Source organism: Amblyomma maculatum, chromosome 2, assembly GCF_055883805.1.
Source record: "Amblyomma maculatum isolate TAMU_Amacu chromosome 2, ASM5588380v1, whole genome shotgun sequence".
Lineage (NCBI taxonomy): Eukaryota > Metazoa > Arthropoda > Arachnida > Ixodida > Ixodidae > Amblyomma > Amblyomma maculatum.
The window spans coordinates 17,099,421-17,121,438 of NC_139345.1; the positions used below are offsets into that span (position 1 = coordinate 17,099,421).

General features: G+C 45.7%; 2 protein-coding genes across 2 annotated transcripts in view; one reads left to right on the forward strand and one right to left on the reverse strand.

Moving 5' to 3' along the window:
• The window catches only part of LOC146198055 (uncharacterized), a 188,073-nt gene that overhangs the window by 63,682 nt on the left and 102,373 nt on the right, over nucleotides 1-22,018 (reverse strand). The window lies entirely within an intron of this gene.
• The window catches only part of LOC146198058 (arylsulfatase B-like), a 35,789-nt gene continuing 19,606 nt past the window's right edge, over nucleotides 5,836-22,018 (forward strand). Inside the window, exons 1-5 of the mRNA XM_084591841.1 lie at nucleotides 5,836-6,095; nucleotides 14,072-14,180; nucleotides 17,208-17,367; nucleotides 18,774-18,886; nucleotides 19,985-20,095. Of these exons, the coding sequence (XP_084447967.1) occupies nucleotides 5,836-6,095; nucleotides 14,072-14,180; nucleotides 17,208-17,367; nucleotides 18,774-18,886; nucleotides 19,985-20,095 (753 nt within the window). The remainder of the gene's footprint in view (nucleotides 6,096-14,071; nucleotides 14,181-17,207; nucleotides 17,368-18,773; nucleotides 18,887-19,984; nucleotides 20,096-22,018) is intronic.

Here is a 22,018-nt window from a genome sequence, read left to right on the forward strand (position 1 = left end):
TAGAAGGCTCAGAACAAAAAACACCAAGTAGCGCCTCCCGGACGAAATCTGCTCATACATCACCGTAGCTCCCATCCCGCGAAATATGCATCCTACCATAGCCTCCTTAGGAGGCTATGATCCTACATACAACAAAGACCGGCGCTTGGCAAGAGTTCGGGCCTTGAGCAAAGCGCCCGGAACAAATCCGGAAACGAGATACACTGATGCAGCAAAGATTCCACATTCACAGAAAATACATCTGCAACTATTCCAACAAATGACATTGACGCAGCCGAAGAGGTCGTAATTGCATTGGCGGTCTCGACGAGCAAACAACACGTCGTCATTCTCACTGATTCACAGTCTGCATGCAGCAACTACCAAAAGGGAAGAATTTCTTGCACAGCACTTTAAATCCTCCTTCGCCCCACAACACATCACCTCCCTGATACCTACATCATATGGACTCCGGGACACACTCACTTGAAGGAAACGAGGCCGCCAATGCCTCAGCCCGAGGATATGCTAGCCGGGCACCACTTCCAGAAGGATTTCGGAGAACACAGGATGTACCCAAAAAATATACTGACATCCTCCTGCATTACAGACTTGACAGAAGAAAATATTCCCCAACCCACAAGAAACTAACCAGGGAAGAAGCAGTCACCCTCCGAAAAATCCAAACAGCAACGTTCACAGCACCTTACTACACAGAATCTCGCCCACCACCTACAGATATGAATGCGCATTTTGCAACGTACCGAACAGCCTACAACATATGGTGTGGAGATGCAAGGGACCAAATAGTACTATAACCACAATGGCCATAACCAAAGAGCAGTGGGAGACTCAGCTGTCAAGCCCCAGCCCGGATGATCAGCGCAGTCTGGTCAGCCGGACTCGGGGAATGGCTCGGGTCCACGGCTTCCTGGACTGAGGAGGCTGCCCACCTAGAGTGGAATATTTCACGCCTGCTCATAATAAATGTTTGTCTCTCTGGCTGCTCGGTTTGCGGATGTGTCTCTCGATTTCGCCATATCACGTTCATATGTGAAACTATGAGGGGCGTTAATAAAGTTCGTACTATTGGCATGAAAAAACACAGATAATGAAATATGGGCGGGAGTTTAATCTTTTTCTGCAAATTCTCCTCCCATGGCCACGTGCTTCCGCCAACGATGAACGAACTGCCGCAGAACTCTATAGCACTCTTTTTTTTTCCAGGTTAAGGAAGAGTTGCACGTAAGCAATAACTTCCTCGGCACTTAGTTTGAGCCTGTTTTCTGCGGTTTTTCGGTCCCTTGGCGCTTTTATGCTGGGACGTACCAATGTGAATGTTTTCAATGCCATTCAAAAATTTCTTCTAGAATCAAAACTTCTTCTATCACAACTGGTTGTTATAACTAATCATCCATTATTTTAGATATTCTCTTTTTGCGATCCTAATTATGTCTCCCTCAGCTTTTTTTTTTTTTACTCTTTGCTCCTCAAAAATTTTTGATATCTCATTTCTGCCGCATGCAATCTACGAATCTGTAATCACCTCCTTGTCATGGCGCTAAACACCCTTATGGGTATACGGAATTTTTGTGAGGAAGACAACGACAACAACAACAACAACAACAACAACAACAACAACAACAACAACAACAACAACAACAACAACAACAACAACAACAACAACAACAACAACAACAACAACAACAACAACAACAACAACAACAACAACATCGTCATCATCATCAACAACAACAGCAGCTTCCTCGTAGTTCCGAAAATAATTTCCGCTCAGTGTGCGGGCTTTTCACACAAGGGAAGAGGAAGAAGTTACTATGTGCAAAATAGCAACTTGTAGGTTAACCTATTAATCCTTCTGAAATTCTTCCAGGATATTTTGTTCCATGAAAATTATTACGATTGTTATTATTTTATAACCAAATTTGTACAGCTACATTGTTATAATTATTTACATTCTCGCTTTGCGACAAGCTTTTGCATATAATTGAGTTTGTGGACAACACTACACCCTGGCCAACGCCCCATGGTAGGTACGTGACATTTTTCAAGAGCCAAAAACAACAACAGCAACAACAACAAGGTCGGATGACTATGAGGATTAGGACAAAATTTTGCAGCTTTAAGAGGCTGCATGCGCCGCCATACGCTGAGTGAGTCAGTGCCATAGAGCAGACGGGCGCCTTTCGTGAGTTTTCCTCTGTGCCTCGCCTTGATAGCACATCTCAACTTTGTGAGAAACTCACAAAGGCACATCCCTTACTCCCCTTTGATAGTTTGGCCTTTGCGGTCACAATCTGTGAGGTGAGGTCTACAGCAGTTCCAGAACCACGTTAAGCATGACTTCGCCAAATGACGCCACAATCTTGGCCTTTTTTTTTTTTTTTTTGCGCTAGTGAGCTTGTATGCTTTCATTTTTTGCTGCGAATCTTAATTTTGCGGATCATAGTAGTGACCCAAAATTCACCCTTGGGGATGTGACTTTTGAAAAGTCATCAGTGTCGCTCTCACATATAGATTCAACATTTTTGCAGCCGCTTCCTTCTGCAAGTCCTTTTGCATTGGTGTCAACAACCGCGAAACCTAGCGTGCGGCCCTTTGTCATATTCAGGTTGTTGTGAAGGATGCTGTGTGCTGAGCCTATACTCACGTTAATCTGTTCTACTATTTCTGCAACAGTAGCGAGCACTAGAGCCTCAGCTTGCGCAACAATCTGTGGTTCATCATTGAGCGATGGTCGGCCATTGAGTTCAAGCTTCGTCGTCTAGGCATGTTTGACCACACTTAAATCGTCTGAGCCATTTGACACAGCCTCATAGCTAGGGCATTGTCATCGTTTAGTGCTACTAGCCCAGCATAAATCTTGGTATCGTGTCTCTTAAAATACAAAAATGCGAACCACTGATACGAGCTTCCCGATGGATGCCGGCATTTTTGTTTTGTTCCCTTAGCGCTGTTGCAGGGTACTATATGAACACAATTTTGATATAGCGCTGAATCTAGAGAGACGGGCAATAATTTTGATGTCTATTGTGCGCCTCTGTTCAAAATTATTGGTATTGATGACACGAAATTTATGACCCCCCTCCCCCCTTCCATATACTACGCTCTGGCTGGACTAAAACTATATTCGATTTTGAAAAAAAAAAAAAAAAGCACTATTAGCGCACATTTCCTGTGTAGCACCTGAGTTAGAACTTGAAATAATTCTGTTAAGTGCGAATAAATTGCGCTGACAAGGTTCCCGAATAAAGGACAAGAACCTTTTATTTGGTCTGCCGAACAATCGAAACCGAACTAGGGAATCCAGATGACCTAGGCGGCTACGAAGAAGGCGCACTCAGAGTACCCCGCAGTTTGGTGCAGATGCGTCGTCAGAGCGGGGGCAGTAAAGGTAAAGACGGGCTGAGAGTATCAAGGGGCTTTAGGGATCGTGTTAGCAGCGCCTTCCATAACAGTAGCGAAGTCGCAATAAAGAAAACGACTGAACTGGTGATCCGAGATGAAGGTGGCACATGAGCGTACATACGTCAGAACCCCCCCCCCCCCCCCCCCCCACCCCCCCCCCCGAATTTGGGAGTGCCCACAATCTCCAGGGATAGGACAAAATATAACAAGTAGAGAAACCTGAGATACCCTGCTGCGAAGAGCGGACCCTGCGATCCAGCACCGCACCGTCCATCTGGCGGAAGGGGCTGCAACAAGCCAAGGGCTACCTGCCAGCCTCTAATACGCGGGCGCACGACTCCCCGTCTTCCCCGGCACGGAAGAGGACGCCCATTTCCGATGGAATTAAAAGTTGTACAACCAACCTTTTATTATTACATTGCTATTTGCCTCAAGACACAATAAAATTTGTAAAAAACAAAACAGAGGAGGGGCAATAAATGAATAAAAAAACAACAACTGACCGATCTAATGAAGTCCGGAAGGTGCGATAATGTGCCTCATTTGTCCGAGCAATATAAAATGACGGGTTGTTCGGCGGGAAACTCGCTGCTGCCAGGTGCCGAATTCTCCTTGACTTAAGCGCTGGGCAAGCACTCAGCTTTGGTGAATATTTACCTCAGCATCCTGAGAGTTTTAGAGCATTAGCTGCATTGCTTACGCTCGTCCAAGTCATTTTATGCCGTGATTTGACTTTAACTACAGGTGTAGCTAGGTACGTGCGCTACACCGCGAACCAGCTGCCGTGGAGAGGTGTGGGGAGGCTAGTTTAGGGGGCCTCGATACAGAAGTCGTTCTTAGGGCGGTGCAAAGAAAAGGCAAGGTACCTGCCATAGTTCGTGGTGGAAACCTGAACCGTGCCATAAAGGAAGTAGGGAGCGAAGGAAGAAAGAAAGAGCTGTCATAGCGCAGGGTTCCGGGACAATTTCAGTCGAATTACATTCAATTAAATTCATTTATTTCAAACTCGAGGTTGAAGAACCCTAGGCAATAAAGCCTTATGGCCGCTTATGACAGCTTATGACAAATTCTAATGAAAGCTTGAAAAGCGCCTGGAGGCCCATAAAAGGCAGCAGTTGTCACAGATAAATTTCAGTAAGTTCGAATTTTCAAAAAAACAAAACAAAAAACAATCAGAATAAAAGCCCGCATAAACAAATCCCGAACATAACACATTAACAAAACATTTATAATACATTAGAATTTCAATAATTTGGTTTCAGTAATACTGTTCCTTTAACTCTTCAGTCAGTTTATTTCGGTACTTTTTCAACTTTGTAAGCGCGCTTGTTTCCCTCCTACGCAAGGAACCTTCAAATAGATTCTGCTCCTTCTTAATCACCTTCAAATTATCACGCGTTATCCCCGGATTTCTTATTTTGTTCTTTACTTTCGCTTCCTTCTATGGGGAACATTCGCTATAGAGGCGACAGAACGTATTCGCAGGAATATGTTGTAGGCTTCAGAGGCATTGCTCTCGTTATAAATGGGGAACCAGCCGTTATTAAATAGGCGCGCCCGAAAGCATTTCATATTAATATTCGACATGCTCCTGTATAGGGGTTTGTCCTTGCTTGCTTTTTCTTGTGACTTAAAGCTGGAGTACACAATAACAATTGAACAGTGGTCACTTTTGTCCTGGCATATGGTTCCAGCTGTATCGGCGGGAGTGTCTGAGTTCACAATAAAAGGATCAAGAACAGAGTCGTCTATCTCGGTTACCCGCATTGGTGTGCTGATAAAAAGAACAAAAACCAGAATTCAAGAGAATGGCAGTCATTTCCATCTATTTTAATATTCAAGCCGCTTCCTGAAAGCAAACGGTATTCATAAAGGAAAGCGTACTTAAGCATTTCCTCAATGAAATTTAGAAATAACTTTTTTTTTTCCCCAGAAGGAGGGTGGTATACCACTGCGAACATGTTATTTCCAGAGTGAAAATACATAGCGATTCTAGATTAGCAGCAACACGCGTGAAGTGGCGCTCCACGTCGCAGTTTGCGTTTTCTCTGATAAACACGCCAACGCCTCCGTCACGTGCATCAGTTCGCTTTTGGCGGTAATGTTTAGAGCCTGCTAATGTAAAAGTCTGGCTTTCATCATGATACCTTATTTCCGTGATCATTAGGACATGCACCCGGAGCCTAAGTTCATCGAGAAACATAGCGAATTATTCATGTTTTGATGCCAACGAACGTGCATTTATATTGCCACCTGGGAGCTTCAGGTGGCGCCTATAAGACTAAGAAGTTAGAGACTCTCGTGCGCTTCTTCATCTAGCTGGGACATGTGGTAGATCAACCCTTGACTCCGTGTTTCTGCTCTTTTACATTCCACGTAAATACTTGTTCTCGTGAGTTTTGATGCAGGTGCTGGGTATGGGGCTTCTAAATGCCGCACACTCCTCCGCGAACCAATGGCACCGAGCTCTTGCCTGTGGACACGTCAGTGCATTGCGTCAGCCGGAGAAACCTGGGCTTTCCTACCGAGCACGGACCCTTAGATTCCACTTCAACAATGAACCTCCAGACAGCCGCGCAAATCACCACTTCAGTGATGGAAGGTACTCCTGTGTACACCCTTCAGAACCCCAGAGTGTCGACGTCGTTCCATGGCACTCCGCACGACGACGTGGAGAACTGGCTCATTCAGTTTGAACGAGTCGCATCCTATAATCAGTGGGACGACCAATTAAATCTACGGAATGCCATTTTCTGTCTTGAAGGCCATGCTTTACCGTGGTACGAGAACCGAGAAGGCATATTAACATCGTGGCTTCAATTCCGCCGTCTTATCATAGAGGCGTATATCAGCTGGATAGGCTCGAAAGAACAGAATGGGCTTTACAGTTCCGAATACAGATGTCAAACGAGTCGGTCGTGGTGTATGTTGAGGACATGACGAAGCTCTTTCGGCGAGCAGATCGAAACATGTCTGACGACAAAGCTGCGCCACCTGATGAGTTTGGTTAAGAAACAGCTTTTGCTGGTCTTGTGCGCAGCCCACCAACTACTGTTACCAATTTTTAACAGACGCGGTCACAATGGAAAATATATTCCACCATGCAGTGCTGGGCTGTCTACGGCAGACCAATCTTCGCTACGACCGCTGCCGAGCCTCTTACAGCCGTTGTAGGCAGCACCGACCATCTTCGCAAACTTATTCGCGCCATTGTGCGCGAGGAGCTATACAGGAGGTTTGCGACACATCCAAACTAAGGGGCGATTCTCTCGCGCATTTCATCCGCGAAATGATTCAGCAAGTCGTACGGCCATCACTACATGTTGTTGAAGCTCGAAGTTCCCATATTCCTGACTATCCTGATGAGGCTTACGCTGATGTCCTCCGACGCCTAGGCTCCAGTTCAAACTCCGTTGTCTGCTTCACAAGAGGTACGACCAACTGAGTGCATGCTTGTCCAGCAGCCAATACATACCGTTACAGCAGCCAACGCGATACTTGCGGCCACCGCGGTCACACGTACGACGAACGGAACGCCGATGTTAAGGTCTGGGTTGGTACCTGCTGTGTTATATAAGAAACTGAGTAGATCTCAATACAATTTGATGAGAATGAAGACCATGTGCAACAGGGGATCTTTAACCCCCTGCACTGACATCATATCATCTGCACCTGCGTTCAAACTATAGGGAGCCGCCATACAACTCAAATAGGTGTGGCGCGAGCGGGTGCCATATTTATAGGGGAGGGGAAGGGGGTACATTTGACCGGCCGTCGCCATTTTCCGGAGCCTTCGACTTTGGCAGCTCTTTCTCTCTTTATTTTTTGATTCCCTCCTCCTCCATTCCTTTACGGCATGTTTCAGGTGCCCATCCAGAAGTGTGACAGATACTGCCAATTTCTTTTCTTCTAGACCTATTTAAAATTTTGCTAATAAACAAAGAAACCGCGGCAGTTTACTACAGTGAGTCACAAGGCTCTGTTGGTAATCGTTACAGCGTGAAAGAAATTTAACGTTGAAACGACCCTTGTGTCGTATATCAACAGTGCTATTGCTCGACATTCGGTTCAACAGCGTTGAATCCTTCTAGGTTTTTTCGTCCCGGGGAGCCGTGAATGCATGCGCATGCATGTCAAAACCCAGAGTGACATGGGTGACCGACAGAAGGAAAGTCTGCAGCCGAAAAGAGAGGGCAAAATAAGAATAACGCGCAATGTAAGGCCGAGTCCTGCAGACGAACCAGCATCTGCGTAAGAACAAAAGAACAAGAAAACTGGGAATTTCATTGCTGGCTGCTCGGTTTGCCGGTGTGTACCTAAAATTCGCCTTATTACGTTGATAAGCGAAAATCTACCTGCATAGGTTTAGAACACTAATGGGATCCTTGTAGGCTGAAAATGAAACGTATAGGTCTTAAGCGAATGGGGTCTTATCTTTTATAGCAAGCTAGCTGATGTGGTGCATCTATGATGCGAGAATGATGCAGTACTATTGTTTTTCTCTATACAAGCTCCCCTTTCTTCTCCTCACTGATATTACTAGGTATGGACCCGTGCGCACTGGTATATTTGTAAGGTTGAATTCTAGGTCAGGATATTTAGTTGGAAATATAGGTGCCCGATACTGTAAAGCTGTGACAAGATACTTGTCGTGACGGGCTCAATACACAGGTTCAAGACAAATACCAACTACTCTAGTGTCACGCATAGCCTGGTCTGTATCATTTTTTTTCGTGCACACGCCACAACCAGCAAACATTAAAGGCTAAAGCAAGCAAAGGCTAAATCAAATAAAACAAATGATAAAAAATTGCTATAGGGGCTATGAACGCACACCATCTGTTTCCTAGCGTTCTTTTCTGTTTATAACGATCGCCAAGCAGTTAGAGCAAAGCCCTTGCGTGTATCCATTTATTCATTACATTTAAGCATGCAATCGTTTTCGATGTGTCTACGACCCACGCACAAACATACACGCTGGACCATCATCGAGACACGGTTGAGAGTTGTGCGCCCTGGGCTGTTTATGGCGTAATCTAAGCAACTGATCCTCATATATGAAATAACTATATATTTAATGACCACAAGAATAAAGCCTGGATACGCACAATCTGGGATCTGCCGCAAGCGCATTTTTGCTGCTAACGATGCAGATATTCAAAACCGCGTTGTTTGACTAATCCCTTCTACAGGTTCAAACCATACCAGCTTTACTTCACTGAAAGGAACCTTGAACTGCCGTTCCTTAGAAAAAGAAATGAAAAGGAAGGCCGGATTACGGTATACCTGCGGCGTGTACAAAGGCCCTGTGCATCTTGTCGCACCATCTTAAGTGAGCGAGACAGAGCGTAGCGACGAAGCCATCGGCCTCATTTTATTACGTCAAGGCCACAGGTGGCACCCAGATACTATTTCAAGGCCATCTTGTCCGTCCCTCTTCCTTTCTTAACAGCCATCTCCTCCTTTCCGTTACTGTTTCTCCTTCCCAGACGCTACAGTGGCGCGCGCTGATGCTACTTTGTATTGTATAATATTTACAAATGTATACATAAAATGAATTGTAGCCAGTTTCTAGGGGCTTGCTCTCTTTGATCAAAAAACTTGTGCGCTGGCTCGAATGCTGCTGTCATCTGCAAAACACGCTCGCAGGTTTCTTGCCTAGCGGGCAAAGAAAGCGCAAGAAAGCGCTGGCAAGCGTTTGATGCGTACATGTTTCAAAACGTTTGGAAAAAAGTTCTGTTAAATGTGAAGAGCGCCGCATCCCTCTGGTGAGCACTCGACTATATATATATATATATATATATATATATATATATATATATATATATATATATATATATATATATATATATGAAGGAAGAAGCCAACAGTCGGCGAGGCCAAGGAAAGCGTTGGGGATGGTACTTGTCTTTTTTTTTTTTAATATTTACTTGGATAATCACTGAAATTAGTAATGTAATATGTTTAGGGGAAAGATAATTAAACACAAAGTAGAAGAAAAAACAACGTGCCGATGGTGGGAACCGAACCCACGACCTCCGAATATCGCGTCCGGTGCTCTTCCAACTGAGCTACATCGGCCGCTGTCCCCCCTGCTACTTGCTTGGGTATTTATGTTGTCTGTATACGAACCTTGAGAGTGTACACCAGCGCCACCCTCAGCCATAGCGGCGGACGTGGAACGTCCTTTGTTACCGCCAGCGTCACGTAGAACGTGATCAAGAGCGAGGGCGAAAGCTGTGCTAGAACCCTCTTACGCTACCTATGGCTTCAAGACTGCCAGAACCGAGACCCCCTTGAAGCCATAGGTAGCGTAAGCCATTAGCGTAAGGAAGCCATAGGTAGCACAGGCATTATTAATCTTCATTCAGACATGGTTGTACGTGAGTTGTTAACAAGATTATCTTTGCAGACCAGAACCTAATTAGCTGTCGTGAGTATAGTGGTGAAACTGAGTCCGTGAAACTCGGGCGTCAAATGCCTTGCAATGGGCTTCTGTGTTCGAACACTGCAGTGCACTGCCATTTCGATGCACTTGAAAGAATACTGTGAAGTGGAAATTGTTCATCATTCACCCACTACGCAGTCTGTCAAAGCATAGAAGTACAAATAGCTCTGGGTCGCATACATAAGTTGTAGCCTTGCGATATACCGGGAGGGCATTGAGGGAGGGGTGCGGAGACGGAAGCTTCGACTTCGACGCATCCGGAGAACTGTTGCTTTCAGCGTTACCGAAATCGATCTTTTACTTTTATGTCTACTGGTTTGTCACGTACTATATGAAAAAGCAATAAGCACGAGTAGACCTTCACTGACGTCGGCATCCGCTGGAAACGATTTTCGCCCAGATGCCGGAAACGATTTTTCGCCCATTATATCCACGCGCGCAGGAAACTGCACTCTCAGTCAGTGTCTGCGTACTACTGTATACCTTTGAGGCACTCCCTGTATAGTTCAAGCTAGATATTCCCTGTGCTGTTGTCGCAGGTGTCGGCACGAGAGGGCTAACACCACTCTAGGTCACAATTCTGCCACTTCGTCTTTTATCACGTCGACATTGGCCCCTGCTCACTGCGTTTTTGAGAAACACGGTAAGACCTATTCTGTGTAAGCCACCAACCATCACCGATGCGTCGGGTACGTGAATTAAGCTGCCGTGCTAAATAAGGAGTAGATAACTGGGGTAGACAATACTAAACATTCAAGGAGCCACATCGTGAGATGTACCTGAACTCGCAATATTTGTACAGTGCTATATTTGTATAGTGGCTTGCCTTCAGCTAAAGTGATACCTAAACGAGCTTTCCACATTGATAAATAGTAAATGAAACGTGAAGCCGTCAGTTATTCCGTTTTCACACTCGGAAGGTGAGCTAGGAAGAGTTGGACAGGTCAATGGCGTCGGTAGTTCTGAAAGTGTCAGCTCTAAGTGAGATGTTTGGATATCTGAGCAAGGTTTACCTTACGACTTTGTTTAGCTAATAATATCATTCTCGGACATCAATTTTTGCTGAACGGAACGCCTTCTTTTCATCTTGGAATACCTTTTGCATTATTCATGGAAGCAAAAGAGGCAGGTGTCCTATTTCAAGAGCGCACGAGGAGCGAGGCACCGGAAAACCGTCTGTCTCTATGATTTCATTATCTACTTCTTTGTTTTACGTCTGAGGTTATGCTACGCATACATGCTGGCTACGTAGAAAGGGGTGGCATTACACCATCCTCCGAGTCATTTGAAAGTCAACTGGCGACCACCCAGACTTTACGCGGATTAAGGGGACATTTTCCTCTATTTTGTTTCTAAAAAGAATACGAGAACGTCGTTTGTGAACGGGGCCCAAGGTTGGAAAACAAGCCTTCTGGAGGAGCTGACATTGGTATTCGCACAAATGGTCAGTCTCCAGAATTGAGAGTCGTTAGGGGCGTATATCTTTAGATCGAGTTTTGCCGAGACCATCTTGCAGGTTATTTATTTTTTTTTTGCAAGAACACCGCCGGCGGCGGGGCATTCATTCAGAAAACTGATAGTCTGCTCTAGGAAATTTTGCAATCGCTGCCGCACTGCTGTGTCACGAAAGGTCGTCGCTCGTCCAGTTTCCCCAAGGGCACTCGCGGCCTTACTTCGAAGCACGAGAAACTACTTAGGACACAGTGAGTTTATCAAATCATATGTATTATTTGTCTTGAAAACAGTCCAGTCCCCAGTCGCTTGATCTCCATTACTCTATGCCTTATCACCATGCGAAATTACTCAGCACATGTTGGCAAAACCTAGACGGCGTTCTCGATGTAGCACCAGAATCCGCACAAACCGTAACTGCTAGTATTCGTGTTGAAAGGTGACGCCAAAGCTAGTGCATTCAGAGCTTTACATACCGATGCTGGTCTAGCAATATCCATATTTTTAATGCCGTTTGAATGCGGGGAAAAAGGGAGCATCTTCTCTGCACTTCAGCTAGTAAAGCTATAATTTTGATTTCTTTCCCTGCTCTCTGTTGCCCTTAAGTCTTGAGGATGTGTTCTGAATAGAACGCCAGAGAAGCATAGAGCTAGCAAATATTTTTGCCCATTTTCAAGAATTCTCTTAACCGAGATGACTACCGGACATGCCATCCGCTGCACATCGAGAACGAAAAGTAGAAGACATTGGCCATGTGCATTGCTGCTGGAGAAGCAGATCTTGTGCCTGAAGAACTTCACCTCAAAACTTCCACAATTGCCCAAGGAAACAGCGATGCCGTCTCTCCAAAAGTCGTAAGTTGTGTCTGATTTATTTACTCTTTTGCACAGAAGAAATTCCTCGAGTTCTGGTGAGCCCATCAGGGTGCTTAGTCGTATACCTTGAGATTTGTAAGGCCGACTTAGATGAACAAAAGCTTGAATTCCGAAGTGTAAATGAGGTAGTTCCGTTAGGCCGCGCCGGAACACAACCAACCTTTCCCCTCCAAATGGCGTCCAGCCCAGTCCTAACCGGCAACGAGAACGAAGCATTCAGTGCGCAGCATTCACGGGAGGTGTCATCAGGGCAATTATTTCCGCTCTTTTTTCTTTTTTTTTTACGCGGTCATGTAAGCAAAACTATATCTGTGTTTAGTTCGCTCATTCGCAAAGGTATCACCTGCAATCGTAACCCGGGCGCTGTTATTTCTAAGTGTCCACCACCTAGCATTCTGAGGCTGGGTGAGGAAGGGGCAAGATATGCGGCGTCGCTAGAGAGACGTGCAACTTGAATTGATACCTAGAGGGCGTCAAATATAACTTCCAAACATGCTGTCAGCCTCAACAGGGTAAAGTTTTGGACCAAAGAAAGTAAACCGCAAATGCACACGATAAACACTTGTACTCTCTACTTTTATGCCCGACGCCAGTGTGTATTTGGGCTTAATTTTCTTTTTCAAGCACGCTGTCAGTGTGAAGCGAATAACTAGTCGCGGTTACACTACAGGATTCAAGTACTCATGTTTGTAAGCAATCATTACGATGGGCCTTTGCTCACTGACAAGGAGATCGAGGTGAAGGATTCGGCAGTGTTTACAAACCTGGAATGTGTAAGCACTGAATTAAAGAAAACATATATCCTTTGGTACAAGTTGCGCATGTCGCCTGCCTCCTTCGCAAGCTTGACGTTAGCCTCGGCTTGCCTGCCAAGCGACGGAGCGGGCGGCGGTGGTTTTCGCCAGACCACCTCGCACGCTTTTTGGCATACATGAAGTTTACCTTTTGTGCAGAAATCTAAAGTCAGTCTCCATATCATGTTCGAAAGGTTCCGGGTGCGTTTAGGCAGGTCCGCGCCCCGCAAACGCTTTTCTGTTTGCACCGCTCCTGCACGACTTGTGATTTACAGCAAAGTAGTTCTTCAAGACTACTAAGACCAATGCTTGACTAAGGGGCGTGCCGAAAGGGGTGGACATCACATAGACTGAGGTTCGCTCTTCCCGTATGAATGAGTACTCTTCTATTAAACATATTTTCCCAATAGCCAGGAAAGTTAGTCATGCGTCTAGTAAAGAGACAGAAAAAAGAATTCCCAGAAAAACAATGGGGGAACAATTCAGCTCCGCCTTTAGTGGTATGATCCGACAACGTGAGTCTGTCCTCGCAGACTGTCGTTTTCGTGCATGCACATTGCTACTCACTCAATTACTAATCCCTTAGATTGTGCCTCCATTACTCTCACACATGCTCATTAAGACATTGCTGTAAGCTACCACGTCATGTGAAAGACCACCCGACATAGAAAAAAAAAAAAAGCCTCGCTTTAACCGAGCCGTATACGGACATGCTTAAATATACGTGGCGTGCAGTGTCTACCTCGGAATCCAAAGGTCTTGGAAGTCTACACTCAGGTATAATCCTCCCATCTCAAATGCGAACCCCTAGCTGCCAGCTCCTGCCAAATCGGCCATTTCATGTGATCTCATGATGTCACACAACCCGCTGTCCAATCACTGGTCGGCTATGTCACCTGCCAAATCCACACATGTCACAGGCATGCTCGCGACATTGGCTCGCAACTTTGGCACTGGATTTTCGAGGGGAGTGGGCCAATAACACTATCGTGACATATAAATTGCTGCTCGTGAGCTACTTGTCGTATACGATTAGTAATGTCGCAGTTCTCTTGATCTAACAAACATTCGTTGGCTGGCTCATTTTTTCCTTATAGAACCGCCAAAGCTACTGTGCACTTCCTAGCTATTTTACTTTTTGTTTCGGCGACGGCAGAGGGAAGCAAAATGAAGCCAAACATTGTCTTCTTCCTTGGTGATGACGTGGTGAGTGAGCTTATTTTTCTATTGGTATGAATATAGGGACAGCAATCGATGTCTGAAAGCGGTGCCGGCTATTTTATTTCATAATTTGGCGTCAGAAAGAGCATGCAATTAAGCTTTAAGAGATTATCAAGGTATAATTTGCGTAACAAAGGCTTTAAGGCATTGCACTTTTTGTTTCTCGCCTTCTGTCTTTCAGCGCAAAATGTTAAACTTCAAACGTCTGTTAAGCACAATGCTGAAGAAACTGCTCACATTCCCCAAGTGCACGGGACGTATAATTTTCACCACAAGGAAAATGCAGAGGCAATGCGGTAGCAACTTCTGTAATATCTGAAAGCACCACAAAAACATACCAGTTTATTTGTGTGCAGTCATGTGCTCACAGATTGACTCCAATGGCTAAATCCAGCTTTGGATACATTATGTTAAGCTACCAGATGAAGTGATCATTTCAACCTCACTATGGCAGGATGGCTTCAGTTCATGCATAATAGAACAGAATAAAATTGCGAAATATTTTTATGGAGCTGGCAAAAACAGGTAAATTACGACATCATCTCAAGCAATGGCATAACATCATCATTATTTTCCCAAAGTAAAAGCAGAGCTTCTAAATTATCTTTTAAATTTTTACACGTGGCAGAAAGTACCCAGGAAGCACCTCCTGCAGTCTTTTCAAGTTGCTCAATTTAATTAGTGGATTGCAAGAGCAGCTCTGCTCAAAGTGGGTGTCAAAATGTTTCTCTCACTCGAAGGTAGGGTCTTTTCGCCGTCACAAACGGCTGTTATACTGATAACCTTTAGAGCAACCATGGGTACAAATGAAAAATGCCTTCGTTACAAGTAAGAAATAATAAAATAATATTGCAGCGTTGTGGTTTTCTCGCCCACATTTTCCACACACTTCGAACGCCTCACCAGTATTCGCAGTGTTTTGTCACGCCGGACTTCAGTCCAACTCATCGAAATGCAAATTCGGTCGCCGCCCACTCACTTGTCGACGCCTCTGGTGTACGCCCTGATCCAGCCAAAACTAAGCCGTCAAAAACTTTCCACTTCCAAGGTCGTCGAATTATCTGCGCAGCTTCCTCAGTTTGTGCTCCTATTTTTGCCGCTTTATCCGAGATTTTGTCGGCATCCTCATCACCGGATGCAAAGTCTTTGTTTGGGAAGTGACAAAATTCAGGCCGTACCTGTTCGGCCATTCATTCGCAGTTGTCATTCACCACCAAGCTATCTGCTGCTTTCACCTTAGGGGCTGAACACAGTGCCTCCAAGAATATTCATACGCAGAATATTCATACGCCGTCGTCTACACGTCAGGGCCTCTACACCAGGATTACGATTAGCTTTATCCCGCTTTCTTCTGGAACTATCTCAACGAGAAGGTAAATTCATGCCATGCCTCTTAGCGATCTCTGATCTTGCCGACATCGCCAACGAACATACCAGGACTCATCCTTATGACCTGTAATTGGTGGCTTCAGCTTTGGGAACCCGGATGTGTCCTTCAAAATTTATGTGCTTCAGAGTGACGTTCTATATCGCCGCATCCTGTACCTCAATGAAGGTATGCTACAGCTCGTCATTCCCCAACGTGTGCGCTTTTTTTTTGTCCCTGAAGAACTGCACTATCTGCCTAAACTGCCTCGATCCGTCAAGGAATCTAGAGACTTTAGATCTGCCGACAGCCGGTCGCCATGGCGCATACGTACGGTCGTGTATACCGCGCCGCTTCTTTTGGGCCGGTCTGTGTCGTTCCGTGGAGCGTTACTTTGGAGCTCGCGACCTGTGTCAACGTCAAGGGAGGACCTCCACTTTGTCCGCCGGTCTTCACTAACCCATCGACGTGCCCCTGGAACCCTTTTCCAGTGTTGGCATGAACCTTCTCGGCTCTTTTCCATTGCCCCTATCTGGCAACTGGTGGACCGTTGTCGCAACTGACTCTATGACTCGGTGCGCAACCACGCCTACTAGTTGGGCTACCTAGGTCACCAATTTTCTTTTACAAAACCTCATTATTCACCACCGCGCCCTTCGTCGACTGCTCACCGACCGCGGCTGTTATTTTCTAGTAGCTGATGACGGGTCCTTCTTTCCTGTTCCACACAGCTAGCACAAGCTCACGACAGCATGCCATCCTCAAACCAGAGGGCTTGAACCAAGTAGGGCCCCGTGCTTGCACCTGATTAAATAGAGCTATCGCTCTCTCTCTCTCTCTCTTTATATATATATATATATATATATATATATATATATATATATATATATATATATATATATATATATATATATATATATATATATATAAAACAAAAACAGGACATCGTGCTTTTCGCTGCAAATGTTTCCAGCTACTCACAAGGGCGTTTGAGGTTCGGTTTTACATCAAACCGTGATACTCTTACATGTGCTCTTTGCAATAGGTTTTGGTTCATGAGAAACCTCAGCCACGTACGCTGTATCAGCGGTGGTCGCATGTTAATTTTTCTCACCGCTGTGTCCGTGCACCAACTACATCCTTGAAGTAGAGGAAAAAAGTTTTGAGGATCTAACGACGGCGAATCTGACCTGGCTGCTCAAGTATTTGTTTAGCTTTTCTACAAGGACAACAATAAATGGCTGTGTAGAAAAAAACACAACTAACTGAATGAAGAAAAACCTCACGAATTTAGCGCCAGGAAAAACTGAAACGTCAAGGCTTAATGTGCAAAGCAGCATTATACTGCCATTTACTTTCCATTCCTGAAATATCCTATCCGATACAAACAGTGCGAAGAATACGAGTAGCTGAAGAGTTAAACTATTGATATTAGAATTCAAACACGTCATGCGCATTCATAACGCTTCTGTGCTACCCACGATCCCGTTATTCTCCGCGAGACAAGAGATGGCTGCTCTCGTTTAAGCGATGTATAAAGCGTCTATAGCTGGCACTACATGTGCAAATTAATAAATGTTTTGCGTTGGGAAAGTCTTCCGTTCACGAACTAATACGTGTCGCTGCTGCTATTCCCATCCTTACAGGGATGGGGCGACGTAAGCTTCCACGGGTCTACTCAGATCCCAACGCCCAACATGGACACACTGGCGGCGGATGGTATAATCCTGAACAACTACTACGTCCAACCATTGTGCACTCCTTCGAGGGCAGCTCTCATGACGGGATTGTACCCGATACGCACAGGTGATGCCTCAGGGGCGAAGTAATCCTTTGCATGTGCTATAAACGAACAAGTACCATGCAGGGGGCACAAAAGTGTAGAAAGAGTAATAACACCGATGCTGCAGCCATTGCACGCTGCCACTGCAAGTGCAGCTCAGCTGAGACTAATTGTCAAGCACCATCTCTATGACCTGTGCTGTTATCTCTAAATGTGCACTTTGTACAGTTTTTATTATGCTTCTGAAAGCTTTATCTGCAGCTCCTTCATTATGGTAAAAATAAAATGGGCACTTTTGAGCCCCGCCTTGAAGGGTACGATGCGATAGCGTAGGCTACCAGCCCACATATAAAGCCCTGCTCTAATCAAGCCGTATGTGCCTGCGGGGCCTGGGGATAACATGTATGCAGCGGTCCTGGCAGGCTGATCATGATATCACTCCTCCATATGAAAGAAGTCCGAGTTGGCAGCTTCCGCCAAACGTAGTGTCACGCAACCCTACGCGACCCCGCTGGGGTGGTGAGTGGTAAGACGCTCGACAACTGTGCCGGAGTACCCGGGTTCGAACCCGGCCGCGGCGGCTGCGCTTCGATGAAGAGGCGTCCGTGCGCTGTGCGATGTCAACGCACGTTGAAAATCCCCAGGTGGTCGAAACTACTCTTCCACTACGGCTCCTCTTTCTTTCTTTCCTCTTTAACTTCCACCTTCCTCCCTTCCCTTACGGCGAGGTTCAGGTGTCCACAGAAGCAAGTGTGACAGATACTGTGTTTTTTTCTTCCTGTGAACGAATTCTACGCGTCCAGTAAGTTCGCGGTCTGTCAGCTGCCTCCCACCAGCGCCGTGCCCGTGATCTTTTTTGCTCACAACGTCGGCGTCTGTTCATCGGCGTCGATTTTCGGTGAAAGTGGCCTTTAGCACTATCGCGTTAAACCTACGCTGTAGTCATTGTCGGCAAACGCCGGCGAGCTTTATTCGCGCTAGGTTTATCGCTTGTTCAGGGATTGCGTCGGGTACTCCTTTTGCGGAAATAAGGTGGCCGCAGTTGGCGCAAGACTGAGGTGATCTTGGAGAGATGCGGGACGTCCTTGTCCTCCAATCGGCATAGCCAGGCTGCTGACGAATATATTATTCGGTTCGCCGCAGTAGGCATGCAGCATGTGAGCCTGTATATTGTAGGTGCAGGCATGTTGCTGGGCATGCTGCCTCGACATCGGCATCCTTGTGCCGATGTCGAGGCACTGTATGTACATACATTAATGCTGAGCATGGCAAACGCCTTTGGGAGATGACAAAATGAGAGCCAGCTTTTTGTTCGTTTTGTTTCACGCAAAAGCCTAATTGATGCAAAAGCTTAATAGCAATACTTAAAAAGACATTCAACGCCGTTTGTTTTTTGTGTGTGGGGTGTGACGCTGCCTTCCTTTCTCAGGCATGCAGGGCTTTCCGATCGACGCCGCTGGGCCTTGGGGATTGCCCACGGATGTGAAAATTATGCCTCAGTACCTAAAGGACCTTGGCTACGAAACTCACTTGATTGGAAAGGTACAGTTGCCTTACGTGTACTGCACTTGTTTTTCCTAGGTATGCAAAGGTTCATTTTGAGGCAGTATAGAGCGCTGTGCTATTTAAGTACCGAAATACGGGGAACAGACTAAGGAACTCTTGGCCAGGTTCAAATCAGCATTGCTGCGCGTTATTGTTCGATGTATGATGGGCGTGATGTTGACGAGCACACACATTGGCATTCATCTGTGTACACACGCAAATAATGCTATATACTTGCTCACTGCACCTACTTGTACGTATGCAGCCGAGAGATGGTGCTTTGTTTTAATGGTTTCGAAGCTACTTACGCGTCGTGCACCAAGATTTACATGCTCCTAAGTCATCGCCTTAATAGGCCAAGCATTTACATTCAAATGACTGGGGAATCACTCACTCACTCACTCACTCACTCACTCACTCACTAACTCACTCACTCACTCACTCACTCACTCACTCACTCACTCACTCACTCACTCACTCACTCACTCACTCACTCACTCACTCACTCACTCACTCACTCACTCACTCACTCACTCACTCACTCACTCACTCACTCACTCACTCACTCAATCAATCAATCAATCAATCAATCAATCAATCAATCAATCAATCAATCAATCAATCAATCAATCAATCAATCAATCAATCAATCAATCAATCAATACGTACAAGTAGGTGCAGTGAGCAAGTATATAGCATTATTTGCGTGTGTACACAAATGAATGCCAATGTGTGTGCTCGTCAACATTACGCGCATTGTGCCACACCACGCACTGTACTAGTCTGATTGCAGCAACATATTGATTATAGTGGCTGCACTGCAATCTGATTACAATGGTGGTCATAATGATGCATGCGCTGCTTCCCGAGCGCAAATTTTCCTTTCTACAATAACGCTTTTCATATTCTAAGTACCCTCTACCTCCCACTTTTTTCGACTTTTGCACTGGAACGGCTTCTAGAACTCCTTGCACCTAAAGAGTGCTCTGCTCATAGTTAAACACGAAATATGATGCTTGAAAAAATGACTTCCTTCTTCTAATTGAGCATCGAGTTCGGAAGTGTAATTGTTAACGTTTTCTTTCCCGCAAATAGTGGCACTTGGGCTCCTACACAGACAGTGTCACGCCAACGAGCCGGGGCTTTGACAGTTTTTATGGATTCTACTACGGAGAGCAAGACTACTACTCTGGAATCATGACGAGCGTACGTGCATATACAATTATGAATTTGAAATCTGCGTTACTCAGCTGTGTATATTTTCAGCCATGCTGAAGATAGTGCAACAGATTCCGCGTTTGGAAATTTGTATTTGTAAGGAACAATTAAAACAAATCATGCTATTCCGTGAAATTTAAACTGTCGACTTTAACGCCCCTAAACGACGCATGTACTGTGAGTCACGCTGTAGTGGAGGGCTTTGAATTAATTTAGGCAACTTACGGCTCTTTATCGTGCATTGACATCACATAGCGCACGGGCGGCTTTCTGCTTTTCGTCTTCAGCAAAAACGCGGCCGGCGCAACAAGGATATAACTCGGGTTACCGGCTCTATCCGTGCGCCCTAAACGATGAACCATCGCGGCAGCTCCTCAGAAGATTAACAAGCGCTTTAAACTAAGTTTAAAATACCTCTGCCTTTACATAGCTCAATTTTTGACTGCTTCCTGAAGACCGAACCACAAAGTAACTCACGCCAAGCGACAGCGTTTCGCCTGCCTGCGTAGGCGCTTGGCGCTGGTAGGAAGTACAGGCCAACACATGAGCGTTTACCAAGTAGCATCTCCTGCCGCATATGTGATGCGTTCATGGGAGTTCAGTGGATTATTTACATCGCGTATCTAATCGGACAACTGGAGCGGGGGATCATCCCTCTGGCGTGCATAGCAGCGCAGATATATGCCCGGTTTTTCAGTGGCAGACATTGATGTCTGCCTGAAAAGCATTTTCAGCGCCAATGCAGAAATTGAAGTGCAGATCTTCGTGTCTTTTCGCATCGCGTCGCGTCGCGGCGGAAGCGTAGGAATTGCGGATCTGGAGACATCGACATCTACGACGCTGATGCAATGCCAGAAAGAAGCGCTGCTGTGAGGATAGGCACGAAGGAAAGTTGCAGCGGTTGGCGATCGACAGGCACAAGCCTGCATTGTCATAGTGCTTTTTTGCGAAGTTTATTGCCTTAGGGCATAAAAGGAATGTTATGATGGATGAAGGGTGTGTCAAATAAATGAAAAAAGGTTGGCTGATGCAATGAAATCGCGGTTGTTGTTGTTGTTGCGACTGTAGGAAGAAGGAAAAGAAAATGCACGGGCCTGCTACTGGCTATCGATTTTTTTTTTTTTAAATCAATCTGTAGCTGAGCCACCTCTTCTGCCTCGTTCGGACTAGAAGAGAGAAAGTAGAGAAGAAAGAAAAAAAGAGGGAGAGAAAGACGCGCGCCGCAACAACAGCCGTCGTCCACCACCGAAGCGGTGGCGGGTGAAATGACGGCCTACAACAGATGAAAATCCGGTGGCAGGCTAGCCCCCGCCGCAATTAAGCGGCGGTGACCTACCAGTCCCAGCCCCGTAGTGCCAGGAGCAGCCGTTACAAAATGGCGTTACCGGTAACGCATTTCTTTTTTCTGTAGGTTAGTAATGTGCTCGTTACCATTTCGGAACTGTAATAAATAATAGACTTACGTTAATATTTTTCAGTAACCTCACGTGTCACGTTACTAGTTATTTTTTATTACAATCGTACCCCCCTCCTCTCCCCCTGTTGCAGCAAAAACAAAAAACAAAACACACACACACACACACACACACACACACACACACACACACACACACACACACACACACACACACACACACACACACACACACACACACACACACACACACACACACACACACACACACACACACACACACACACACACACACACACACACACACACACACACACACACACACACACACACACACACACACACACACACACACACACACACACACACACACACACACACACACACACACACACACACACACACACACACACACACACACACACACACACACACACACACACACACACACACACACACACACACACACACACACACACACACACACACACACACAC